This window comes from Marmota flaviventris, chromosome 4, assembly GCF_047511675.1.
Source record: "Marmota flaviventris isolate mMarFla1 chromosome 4, mMarFla1.hap1, whole genome shotgun sequence".
Taxonomy (NCBI): domain Eukaryota; kingdom Metazoa; phylum Chordata; class Mammalia; order Rodentia; family Sciuridae; genus Marmota; species Marmota flaviventris.
Window position 1 is genome coordinate 15,642,617 of NC_092501.1, and position 13,413 is coordinate 15,656,029.

Here is a 13,413-nt window from a genome sequence, read left to right on the forward strand (position 1 = left end):
GAAGACGTTTATGGTTGGGAACCTAGTGACCAAAGAGGGAGACTGCCCCAAGATGAGGAAAGCCGGGGGAGGAGGTCATCTGGAGGCGGGGCTTCTCCAGGCCCAGGCAATGAATCGAGCAGTTGAACCGTCCAGCTCTGCGTGGGCCTTGGAAGCCCTGAACAAGAATCTTATTGATGATTTGTCAGACCCTGAGCAGACAACCCTGAACTTTAACAGAGCCAGGATGGAAAGCCTGCACAAGGGCCTACAGTTTCCAGAATGAACAACAGGCTTATTTTCCCCTCCCTCCACTGGAGGACCGGGAAGAGACGAAATGAAAAGCGTGGGCGACGGTGGGGGAGCAGGAGATGCGATGAGCACGTTCCGGAGCCTCAATGGACAGCCACATTCCTCCGAGGGGTGGCCCACTCCTCTGAGCCCTGAGGATTGAAAAATGTCACTGGGGTTGTCGCAAATTGGAGCCTTGCCCCTGTTGGTTGTTATTTCCAAGAGTCTGTAGCTGAATCCCAATGAGACACATCTGTGCAGGGATCACTGATAGCCTCTGGCATATGGGCATCTTGTTAGATGCCCAAACTGACCAAGACTGACCTTGACCAGAAAGGACTACCATCTAGACTTGATAAGCCCTGAGATGACTGGGAGCAGTTGGCTTTGTCAGAACAGATTCTAGGGAGGCAGAGCTGGCCAGGGACCTGAGTGCTGCTGGTCACGGGCAGCTGCACAGAGAGGGACCTTGGGTGGACCTTGAAGAACCATGTGGATCCAAAGAGAAAGGGAAATGACTCCTCTGGTTCCTGGAATCTCACTCTGGTCACTTCTCCAGGGTCCCATTAATCTGGGTGCTTACCTTTAACCTAAAACAACTATCCTAGAAGGAAAGGAAAGTATGGGCACTGCCCTGACATAGAGCACCCTGGTACCATTTTCCCCACCCATCTGCCTTGCCCGTCAGGTCCCTAACGGCAGCAACCATGGCTGCCAGGTTCACCGTAGCATCCCCAGGCTTGTGCATCTGATGACTTTCTGCATCTCTCTGACACCTGGTTATCTTCCCTTGTAGTCCCTACATCTCGCTGAATGATCACCACGTCCTGTTGGCTGTACCTGTCTCTTTGTCTCCCCCACTCAACCCCGGCCTTGGGGTATATGGTGGACCAGGAAGCAGAGGCCATGACTCAGGTAGTCCTCTCCAGCTCCCTGGGAATGACCAAAGCCAGCACATTGCAGACAGCAAGTCCTTTGAACTTGGACACACTTGGGTTTGAACCCCAGTGCTGCTATTCTCTGGAGATGTGACCAAGTTAGGTTGTAAGTCAGCCTTAGTAGCTCATACCACAGCTGTGCTCCTGCAGGGTGGTTGTGAGACCAGGAGATGGTGGGGGTACAGCTGATGGCATGGTGCCCAGCTGCCCTGATTAGGTCATAGCCTCATTATTTTCATCTGCACAAATGCGGTCATCTAGTTGGCCTCCCTGCCTCCCCTTCCAGCTGTCTTTCCCCACTGTCTTCAGAGTTTTTCCATCTCCAGCCTGCACTGCCCACGACATTGTCCCAGGTCCTGCAGGATTCTGCAGTAACTCCTAAGCAATTCAGATAAAGCTGTCACCTTCTGCTCCACTACCCAATCCACCGTCTGGCCTCAGAGCCCACCTTCTCCCCGTTCAGTCCAGCCCCACCTGCCCTCATGCTTCCTGGGCCCTTGGTGCCAGAGCACTGCCACTTCCTGGTGAGCTTCCAGGCGTTCCTCAATGACCAACTTACAAATTCCTCTCTCCGAGAACTTCAGAGTTTGCCTCTCTTTCCTTGGTGCATTCCTGGTCCTTGCAGACACTCGTGAATTAATCTTATCCTCACCCTGTGTGTCCACAGGATGCCCTGTCCACAGATATGAGGCCTCCGGAAAGGTCGAGGATCTCTCTGGGTCACTTTTGTCTCTTAAGAGCCAGGCACATGCTTCCCATCCTTTTGCTCACATGAAATGTAAACAAAGGCTGTTTTCCAGGAACCAGGAAACTTTGCGGAAAAGCTGAGGATGTGGAAGTGATACGAGGTTTTCACTTTTCATGCTTTTCCCTCCACTCAGTCAGTCTGAAGTAGCCACGGAGGCACAGCCCAGAGAAGTTCACCGGGTCAGAGAACCGTGGTGGAGACGCCGCTGCCTTGCAGGGCCCTTTGGCTCTTTCTGGTCTGCCGGAGCGGAGTCCACAGCTCCAAGTGTGTTCCTCATATTCTTTCTTTGTTTTCCTTTTTAACGTCTTTAAACTCACTGCTAAAGCCTGTGGAGATCCTGCAGCCCACAGGAAACCCATGAATAGCTATTAAAAACAAAGCAAGACCCGACCTAAGGCCTCTCCATTTTATTATTTTTTAAAAAAATCTTCTCTGGGGCCAGCTTAGGGGGACCCTGAATAAACTCTTGTTGACTTAATAGCAGTAGAGCTTTGTTCACAGAAGTCAGACTTATAAGGCTGGGTGATGGATCCTCCTGACTTTATTTCAGGAAAGAATCCTAACTTGGCTGCCATCTCTCTCCCTCTGTTCCCTAGTTTAATTCCATTCTTCAGCTCTGTGCCACCTCTAGGACTCTCCGCTTTGGCTCAGTTGTCCAGACACAGCAGCTCCATCAGCTTGGACCAGGACAGGGCGACTGGCAGTGTGGCTCCTGGTCCTTGGTGAGCCGATGTGGTTATAGCAGGGCCTGGGGCTGAGGCAGGGGCTCCAGCTGGGACGCCCTGCTGGCTCAGATGGTGGAAACCCTTTCCCATGAAGATGACAGATGCTGGGTGCCTCGTCTTGCAATACCCATGGTGCCCAGGCTTCCCTGATACGTCTCTGTCGTCTTATGAAGGCCCTGTGGCTCATCCTCTTTGATCAAGCATTTGGTCTCCTGGCAGAGCCTGGTCTCTGCCATGTTCTCTCGTGTGTCCCATGCTGCCTGCCTCCTTCCCTCTGGCTATTTATACATCTGCTCATTGTGGTTACAGGTCTGACCAGCAGTGCCAGGAAGACAGGGCAGAGGGTGAACAAAGTAGTGTGGACTTGCCTCAGTGGGCCTTTTTTTCTCTCCAACATTGATTGGCTCCCAGAGTGAGACTGCTACAGGACTGTTCAGAAGGAGAGGGAGCACCTGGTCTGGTTTGAAGCAGGGGCTGTGATGCAAGCAGGGCCACCAGAGGTTCCAGATGGTAGCAAGTTGCTGGGGGCCTACTTTAGAATAGCTAGTCCATGTGGGAAGTTTAGGGGTTGGTTTCATTTAGGCTAATTGGTGGGGGGGGGATAATTATTTGGGTTCTCAGTGTTGTTCTGTACTGTGAAACTAGAAAAGTAAGCTGAGATCTTTTTCAAGTCACCTTTCCTTTCTCATGTTCTATCCTAATGCCAGATCTTAGATTTTCAGGGGACTTCCTTTCAGTTCTAATCCAGGCAATAAATTTATTTTTCCTGTACACTGCTATGGAGTGACTTTGGTACACAATAATAATAAGAATGGGTTGGCTTTGCTTTCATTCATTCAATCCATCAATAAATGTTTATTGGACATTATGCCAGACCCTGGAAATGTGAACTAGACATAGAGCTTGTCCTTGGAGCTTATAGTTAAATAGTGACACAGGAAGTTACATGATAGCACAGTAGAACTGGGAGAGGGTATGTGTTTCTTGTTGCTGCTGTAACAAACTTCCAAGCTTAGTGTCTCAAAGCAACATAAGATCATTAACTTTTAGTGCTAAAGAAGAGATTTAAGCACCCACAGGCTCTGTTCCTTCTAGGGCCTTCCAGAGGGGCCAGTATCAAAGGGATCATCTGTCAAAGGAGCCCTCACTGTTCCAGAGGCCCAGAGAAGGCATCCCAGGAGGAATGGTATCTAGACCAAGACCAGAGGGATGTAGGATCTGCCTGAGGAGGAGACCATGGCATGGGAATGCCAGAGGAGCACAGTGGCTGGGCTGCAAAGTGAGGTGATGAATGTGAGGCTGACACTGTAGAGTCTGGAGAAGGCCAGTAGGGCATCAGGGGAACAGAAGCCGCTTTTAATGGTGGGTATCTGTGATCCGATTTGTGCTTTAGAGAGCCATGTAGCCAAACCAAGATCAGGCTTGGAGCCATAGGATTTCAGAGCTGGAAGGAACTTTATGAAGTATTTATTAAAGGACCTGAGAGGCTTAAATAATAGTTTCAAAGTCTCCCAGAGAGAACCAAGATGAAAATGACCCTGATTATAACCACACCTCTGAGAGCAGAGCGCATGACTGGCAGAACATCTGGAGGCTGTGTTTTGTTTTCCCACAGAACCTCGTGAGGGCTTATATTAACAATGGAAGGTTTATACTCAGGGTGTTGGGCCAACCTGGCCACTGTTGCTTCTCCAGCAAATGGTAGACCTGCGACTGTGGCTGAGGTTATCCATCTCCAAGTCAAGGGCCTGTTTCTCTCTCAATGTGACCCTAGAACTGAGAACGCCACCTCCTGGCTGGGTACCCTGAGTGCTGCCAGGCCTCACATCCAACCAGAGGGATGGTGGGTGGATGCTGCAGGATCCAGAAGTGTATCCGAGCTGGGCCTTTGGGGAGAAGGAGCCACTGAAAGATCTTTCCTGTTTTTGGTCTGTAGCCCTGGAGCAGCTCCTGTCAGAGCTGGACCTCTTCCTCAAGATTCTGGACCAGGAGAACCTGAGCAGCACCGCCGTGGTGAAGAAGAGTGGCCTGGCAGAGCTCCTCCGGCTTTACACCAAGAGCAGCAGTAAGTGTGGGCCCAGGGCAAGGAGAGACCCCACGGAGATAGAAAGAGGGCTTGCTCGACATCTCAGGCTGCCATAGCAAAATGCCAAAGACAGGTGGCTTAACAACAGACATTTATTCTCACACTTCTGGAGGCCAAAAATCTGGGATCAAGGAGTCGGCAGGGCAGGCTCCTTCTGATTCTTGTCTCCTTGGCTTGCCAGTGAGCATCTTCTCTCCTAGTGCCCCTGCAAGGTCCTCCCTCTGCATGTGTCTGTCCTAATCTCCTCTTCTTGTGGGGACATCAGTCATATTGAATTAGGACCCAACCTTGTGACTTCATTCTAAGTTACCCCTTTGTAGACCCGTGTTCAAATATAACCTTAGTCTGAGGTCTTGAGGGCTAGGATTTAACCTATGGTTTAGTGTACAGGGGCACAATTCAGCCATAACAATGGCTGCAGGGGTGACGTGACTTAAGTGGGAGCCCCTGAAATATCTGAGCACTCAGCCTGAGTGAAGTATTAAACAAGTATTTTTAAAAATTTTTTTAGTTGTAGTTGGACACAATACCTTTATCTATCTATTTATTTATTTATTTTAATGTGATGCTGAGGATCAAACCCAGAGCCTTGCAGGTGCTAGGCAAGTGCTCTACCGCTGAGCCACAACCTCAGCCCCTAAACAAAGTATTTTCAAAACTCTCTTCCTTACCGATTAAAAGTAGAGAAGAGGTAAATGAACCATTATAATAACACCCAAGACTGAACTGAGTGAGTCCCCTGCACACATATGAACTTGTTTCATCTTTAAGATGCCCCTCTGGGGTTGGTCTTGCTATTACAGAGAGGGAAACAGAGGCCCAAAGAGTTCAAATCACTTTTCCAGTATTATACAATCTAAAGGGAAAAGAGGAAAATGTCCTTAAGACCCTGTAACTCACAGAATCCTAAATTTATCTTTCCCATCTTTTTTACTGTGGTAGTTTACATATAATAAAGTGTGCTGATCTTAAGTACACAAGTGCATGAGTTTTGAAAATGGTCTGGACCTGTGTAACCACCACACAAAACAAGACATAGAATATCTCTGTTATCTAGAAGGTTCTGTCTTGCCCCATCTCAGTTAATTCCCTTTCCACCCCCACCCAAGGGAACCCTTGCTCTAATTTCTCTTGCCATAGAAGGGCATCCTGGAGCTTTGTACAAATGGAATCCTACGTGAGTCCCTGTGGCTTTGTCTATGCTGTTGGGCATGCCACTCATATGTTCTTTTATTGCTGCGGACTGTTTCATTCTGGGAACACACCACAATCTGCTTATCTATTTATTTGCTGATGGACATTTGAATTGCTCTCAGATTTCTGCTTTAAGGCTACTATGAAGGTTCTGTTCCAGTCTTCTTGGGGGACATATGGTTTCATTTCTAGCGGACTAGGAATTTTTTTTTAAAAAAGAAAAACCTTGTGAAGCCATAAGAGTTGAGTTGAATTTATGTCAGGTGTTTGGACAATGGGAAGTGCTATTTGGGGACAGTAAGGGCATCTTATCCATCTGCCTCTTGGTAGGAGCAGCTCAAGTCTGTGCCAGGGGAGGGAAGTCTCCACCTGCTCCAGGCCAGAAATGCTCCCTGCAGCCAGCCTGAATCTGCCAGGCAGCACTTAAAGGCTCCTTCGCCCTTCTTTGTTCCCAGGGACAAGTGTTTCTGTTCTTTGAGTGACAGAGACAGGTAGGGCCGACGCTTGTTGCTGGGTGCCCATCAGCTTCCCTCTTGGGAGAGCTCTGCTCAGGGGTGCTCTCCTGGAGCCCCGCCTTACCATCACTGTTCCCCAGGCCACCCCGCAGTTCCCAGGCTCCTCCTGGCTTTGTAGCAGCGTCAGCCTGCACATCAAAGACACGCGCCCTCCGTGAGAACAACAGAGGGGAAATCTCAGAACAAAGCAGGAAAGCCAGGGAGGGCTGATTCACTCTGCAGCAGGATTCATCTGTGGAATCCTTTAAAGCACACTCCCCAGACCTTTCAGGATGTGCTCGGACTTGAGAACATCAATTAGAAAGACCGCCTCTGTCAGGAGTCGGAACACACCTCTTTATTATGGGTCTGTCGCATAGTTCTTGGTGTGAACGCACTGGCAGTGCTTCCTGTATTGGGTCCCTTTTTGGTTTAACATGCTGCACAGCTTCTGCAGGGGACCTTTGTTCTGCTCTGATTTACCCTTATAAACTCAGTCCTTCCCCACCCTGCCAGGGCAGGCAGCTTGTGACGGTGGAAGGCTGCTGAGAACTGGTCAGGGGACTCCCCAGTGCGCATCATCTGGAGTGGCCCCAGATTGCTGATAAATGTGCCTGGCCATTCTAAGAGCTCTGCCATGGCTCATATTCTCAGAGGTGCTGCCCACTTGCTGATAGTCGCTGTCCGACAGAGAACTTCTCTTCTGGTCCTATTTGTATCCCTTCAACTGCAGAGAAGGTAGAAGAGCAGATGATATTGACTATGCATTTACTGTGTCCTGGCACACCACTTAATGTCTTTAGTGCTATAAACAATGTCATTTAATCCTCATCTCAAATCTGTGTGGGAGTCAATGTCTCCATTTTACCAACAAGGGAACAAGGGCTTAGAAAGTCACTTGCCCAGGGCCTCATGATAGTGAGGGATGAAGCCAGGGCAGGCAGACCTGATCCTTATACTCCCCCACCTCCCCGGGCTCAGTGGCACCCCATTACCTGTTGTGCTGCCCGGGACCCAATCCTAAACACCTTCCACCCACCCTGAAGTTAAAGCATCCTTCTTCCTCAGGGCTGTCCAGGCCTGCCTCACTGTGTATCTACTAAAAACTTGGCTCATTCTGGGGATCTTGCAGATGGGGGCTGGCTGGTCATTTCAAGATAGTCTGTGGTCCACATGGGCTGCACTGCTATTTGCATGTGCGCCGCAGGGTATGAGTGAGTTTATCATGTGCTTTGAAGTGGAATTGTTCATTTGAGTTTCTGAGTTTTTAATTTCTTAGCATAACACAAATTCTCTACCCTCTCCACTTTTTGTCTGGGCGATGAGGTCAAGGCACACATTGAGGTCTGTTTGTCATGGGCTTGGCCACCTATGGCCTGTTTGATCCTTTGTCAGTAAGAGCCATACCGTCACCCCCCTGCTCAGCAGCTCCTGAGTTTCAGTGGCTGCCCCTCTGTTGAGCACTTCAAATGCTCTTGTCTACCCAAATGTCACAAAGAGCATCATGTCCTTCCTCTCCCCCGACCCTAGTTCCATGAGAAAAACCTCCCTTTGCAGATAAGGACAGACCACCCCCACCCCAAGAATGGCACACTTGCTCTAAGCTTTACTGGCTCATTTTCCCAACATCACCTATGGCTGCCCTCACTTCCTACCTGCTGTGTAACTCTTCAGGCAGGGTCTCTCTCCCACCAGATCAGTGGGTTCATGAACCTGGAGATGACATCTTTGTGGTTCTCTGCTGTATCCCCAGCTCCTGGCACATTGCTGATGCTCAACATGCTTCTAAAAAGTGAATGAGTGAATGATAGAAGGTTCTCCAGACCAAGGCTGTGGCCTAGGACTGCTTAGGGCCAAGTTTACTGTATTTTTTGCACAATTACAAAGATTTTGGGGAGCCTTCCATAACCAGCCTGGGTAGTCTAGATTAGTCAGCCTTTGGGAATCAAAACCATGTCAATCACAGGCCTGCAGAGTGCTCAGTGTGGGAGCATGCAGACTCCAGGGGTGGTGAGTTTCCTTTGTAATGTTCGAATCATCTCAGGGAGAAAGCATCTGCTCAGAATCTAACAGTTAAACAGCCACAACAATGTCTTGCCTTTTATTTTTTCACACAGAAGTGTGAACTTGGTCAATGATATAAAAAAAGAAATGAACATAAAATGACACTATTTATGGACTTCCAGTTCCTTTTTCTGATTTTTATCAATGTCATCTGAGTATTTTTATATAGTTGTGGTTTGCCTCTGTTTCTGCTTTACATTATTTTTATATTTAGAATTGCTAGATGTACACATTTCCATGTGTCAGCAGTTCACATACTTTTTCTTTTTTTTTTTTTGCTACTCTGAAACTTGATAGTTTAGCTCTTAAGTCATGACTGTCTTTGCAAATAACAGACTTAGAACAACCTTGTTATTTTTTAAGGTGCAGAGTGTCCATGGAATGTTCAACTAGCCCAATTTTGGTGGGCGCTTAACTCGTATTTTCTGAAAACATTTCTCATACAATATTGCAATGAGCATCCTCAAAATTTTGTTCATGTGCTGGAGTTCATCTGTAGGATAAATTTTTGGCAGTGGAAATGCTGGGACAAAGAATATGAACATGTGGGCTGCGGTTGTAGCTCAGTGGTAGAGAGCTTGCCTAGCACATGCAAGGCTCTGGGTTCGATCCTTAGCACCTCATAAAAAATAAATAAATAAAATAAAGCTATTGTGTCCAACTACAACTAAAAAATAAAAGAAAAGAAAAGAATATGAACATGTAAAATATCCTCCAAAATCACCTTAAAAACTATTATGTCAATTAACACACTCTCCACTAATTCATTTATTTTTCAAAGGTGTCCAGCTATTCTATAGGTTGATGCGCGGTGGTTTATTTTACCATTTTTCTATTGTTGAGCCTTTGTGTGATTTGCCATGTTTTAGGCTGTCATTTGTAATATTGGTCAGCCCTAAGCCTAGATTACTTTTTCAGATCCCCTAATATTTAACTTTCATATGCTTGAAAACTTCACAGTTAAGTAGAAACATCATGATTGTTTTTCACACTATAAAGACAAGAAACTGAGGTGTAAGGGATAGATGTTTTGCCCAGAAATATGCTGTTAAAAGCAGAGAATCCTGCCTCCTGCCCCCACTGCTGAGCACTTGTCCCCTGAGCTGTGCTCTGCAAAAGGCACCACTGGCTCCTCTGTATCTCAGCTGGTGGAAGAGCACAGTTACACCTCACAGCTTCCTCCCATAAACGGCTGCCATTCTTGACACAGGGTGACCCCACCAACTTGTCCTGGCAGGGCTGGGCACTGAGGTGTCAGTCCTGTGGGCTGACCACCCTTCCAGCCTCTTCCTGCATCTCCTGGTTCTCTGCGCTGTTTTGTAGGCCTTTGGCTGGAGTCTAGAAGGTTTGTGGCCGGGGAACAGACCAACCCTCAATTGCCTCCTTTCCCAGGGGTTTGAATTGGGTCTCTTGGCTCAGGATCACTCTCAAACCACTAGAATTTATCAGCCACAAGTTTCTAGGAAATGCAAATTGAGGGCTGCAAAAGAACTTCAGGAGGGTTTAGAAGAGGAATGGTGTTAGGATGAACCCTTCCACTGAATCTGAAGAACATACCTGGGATTAGAAATTGAGCAGCTGGCCAGAGGCCAGCTCTCCTTCCCCATAGGCACTGCAAGGTGACACGCCTGCACACAGGCATTCTAAAGGAGGGGATGGGTTGGGCAACTGTCTATGGGGTAGATGGGGTTCCCCATTCTCCTTCCCAGCCTTCTTACCCTTAGAACTCATGACTTGGCTCTCAGCACCCCACCCACCCACCCACTAGGAGCCAAATGCACCCACTTAGGGGTCTAGGAGACAAAGAAACTTCCTGGTCCTTAGAGTGACCTATCTTATCTAGTCATCTCTCTAATAAATTCATACAAGTAATTCAGATTAGCATGAGAATGATAGGAAATATTTTAAATGTAAATGTAAATGAAATGGTAGGAAACCTAGAGACGACAGGTCCTGGCGGAACATGAGGAAGATCTTTGAGGTATGAGTGTCTTCCACTTCCGACTTCCGATTGTCATTCCCAAAGCTGTCCTTCCTGTCCTGCCCTTCCCCTCGTCCCCTACCACCCCAGGCTAATAAACTAGCAGTCAGCAGTTTGCAGTTTCTTGTTTGGAAACCTCTTGGCTCTCTATGATGGATCTTAACCAACTTAAAGTGCTGAGTGCTTTTACTGGAACCTAAGCAGAGGAAAGCATCTTGGGGGTATTGTTTTTCTCTGGAAGTCACACATGAAGTCACACAAAGTCTTTATTCTCCTCCTGCAGGTTCTGATGAGGAGTACATTTACATGAACAAAGTGACAGTCAACAGGCAGAATGCTGAGTCTCAGGACAAAGGTACAGGGCTGGGACGGCTGGCTCACAGGAGATGGAGGGAAGTACAAGGCTCAGCTCCCTCGCTCCCCCTTTCTTCCAGCCAGCGTGCAGACAGGCCTGGAGGAGTTATTTTTGGAAGACGCATTTTGGTTGGTGGTATTTTGGGTTGATGTATTTTCGGTGTTTCAGCGGGCCACCACCTTCTTGCCCATTGAGGAAGGAATCTGTCCCTGCAATCTCCTTTTCCTAGCATCATCCCAAGAACAGGAAGTCATAATTCAGATGTGCCGGGAGCACAGCTGTGTGTGGTGCTGATCCCACGATTCCAGCTTTGTGTCTTTTGATAGGGGAGGAGGGAGGAGAAATGCTGTGAGCAACTATTTTAATATTCAAAGAAGATGCACCAAGGGGTCTCGTGAGCAGAACATTTTCTCTTTTACTGGAAGGATATGTGGCATCTGGTCCTTGTCCTCTAGATCTTCTGCTCACTGCTATTTCCCTTTCAATCTCCGGTCTGATGGGACCCCAGGGGGCCCAGAGGTTTGCCCAGCTTCCCAGTGGCAAAGGAGGAGGCATAAGAAGCTCTGCCTCCCAACTCCCAAGCCTGCCACTCAGATGGCAAGGTTTAGAGAGCGGTAGGAACATGGCTTCAGAGCACTGAGCCCTAGAAGGCTTGGAGAAGGCAGCCCCTTGAGCTCCAAGGGTCAGAGCTGCGCAAGCTGTCTGGCTGGAGCTGGCTGGATTGGCCAGAAGGACGGGGCCCAGAAGGGCCTTCAAACTCCCTTGCAAGGGCCCAGAGGGGTAATGGCCTAACTTCCTTGTGTGGCAGCCCCTCCTTCTTCCCCTACCTCCAAGCTGGGGACTGCAGACCTATCTGATGACACTCCTACTCTGCCCAGGGTCATTCACCTTTGGGGTCAACCGTGGGAGGAGACGGCCATAATCACAGGGTCGGTGCTAAGAGCAGCTCAATATAGTGCCTGCCGGCAGCGCTCTGGTTGCTGCAGCTCTGTGGCTGGGCCATTTTTGACATGGGGTAGGTGGGTGGGGGCTGCGGAGCCTGCCAGAAACCCCAAGCCGGTTCCTTCTGGGGACTCTGCCCATGACCGGGCATGGTGCACCCTATTCTTGGAGGTGAAACAACTTTGGCTTCAGGGACAGCCTGCCTGGGTAATTATCACCTGCTCAAATAGAAGGCATGTGACGGGTCGGACGAGCGACTAGACATTCCTGGGTAATGAGACCCAGCCATGAGGCCAGGCACACCTCACCAACGCCTCTCTTGCTCCCTACAGTGCCTGAGGAGCAGGGCCCACTGAGCAATGGGGGACCTGGCCAGCACACCTTGGCCCCTCAGAAGAGCCTTCCAGACCTCCCTCCACCCAAGACAGTAAGTGTTCATCCAGGGCCCCCGGTTTTCCTGACTTAGGCCCTGGGAATTTCTACTTGTCCTCAGAAGTATTGTACCAAGTTTCTGGCATTTTCTGAGCATTCTCTATGAGCACGAGGCAAAGGAGACTGAGCCAAGGAAGCTCCACAGGTGACTTGTCATTGGCCCAGGCCACCGTATTCCCCATACTAAAGGTGATGGGAATGGGGAGATTCTATCAAGTGTCCCCGTGTGTCTAACACCATGCTGGTCCCTTTCCCCAGAGTCACATGAGAGGGTCCACGTACAGCTGTGGTGTCCAGCTCAGGCCACTGTGACCTTTTGAAACTGTAAATCTTACCACTGTTCATTTCCTGCTTGAGACCTCCCCATGGTTCTCGTTAACTTAGAAAAAGACGTTCCTTGACGTTGCTCCAGGCCTGCACGTCCAGCCAGTTCCCTCTCCACTGGCCTCACTCCTGCTCCTGGGTTCTACCACTGCTGTGGGACCTGCTGTAGGGACTCTACTTCCTCTGCCACTGGGTCTTCTGTGACTGTCACTGCCTTATCTCCCATCTGGGCTTCCCCTAGCCGAGCTGCATGGGGCATCCCACTCTTGCTCTGCCTGTTAGTACCACCCCTTCGCCCCTCCATGGTACCTGCCACTCTTGACAAGATCTTCTTATTATTTGTCTCCTCCCCAGGACAGGAACTGTGTCTTCCACTTACTACTTCATGTCCAGTGGGGCACACAGTAGGCCACACACACATAGTCGTTTATTGGGTGAGTGGATAGGTGGATGGATGGGTGGGTTGGATTATAGAACTCTGAAGACATGGGTTCAGGTGCCAGGGCTGCCAGGCACTAGCTCTTGCACCCGGAGAAGGTTATTTAAGGTCTGTAGCTCTGTGTCTCCTGATGTTAAGTGACGTTGGCGTGTGTCTCACTCTTGGTGGTGGTCACTGGGCTGAGGGTGTAGGCCACACAGCGCTGTGTGGCATTCTTCTGGCGTTCAGTGAGGTGGGTGGCAGCGTCCTTGCTTTATGGGTGAGGAGCCTAACATCTCACAGTAGCAGCATCAGGATTCAAACCCGGGCATTTGCCCCATGGAGCATGGTTGGGGCTGGTTTCTTAGAGAAAGTAGAGGGCCACAGCTGGGGGGATTTATGCAGGAGGCAGGGGGCCTTGGGGTCCACCTCAGCAGGAAAC

The 13,413-nt window shown here is 49.2% G+C and overlaps 1 protein-coding gene across 2 annotated transcripts in view; it reads left to right on the top strand.

Annotated features, from left to right (window-relative positions):
- Afap1l2 (actin filament associated protein 1 like 2) overlaps nt 1–13,413 on the top strand; it is a 90,100-nt gene that overhangs the window by 50,053 nt on the left and 26,634 nt on the right. For both annotated transcript variants that reach the window (XM_071610692.1, XM_027930229.2), the window contains exons 2-4: nt 4,618–4,746; nt 10,784–10,855; nt 12,130–12,224. In XM_071610692.1, coding sequence (XP_071466793.1) covers nt 4,618–4,746; nt 10,784–10,855; nt 12,130–12,224 — 296 coding nt within the window. The remainder of the gene's footprint in view (nt 1–4,617; nt 4,747–10,783; nt 10,856–12,129; nt 12,225–13,413) is intronic.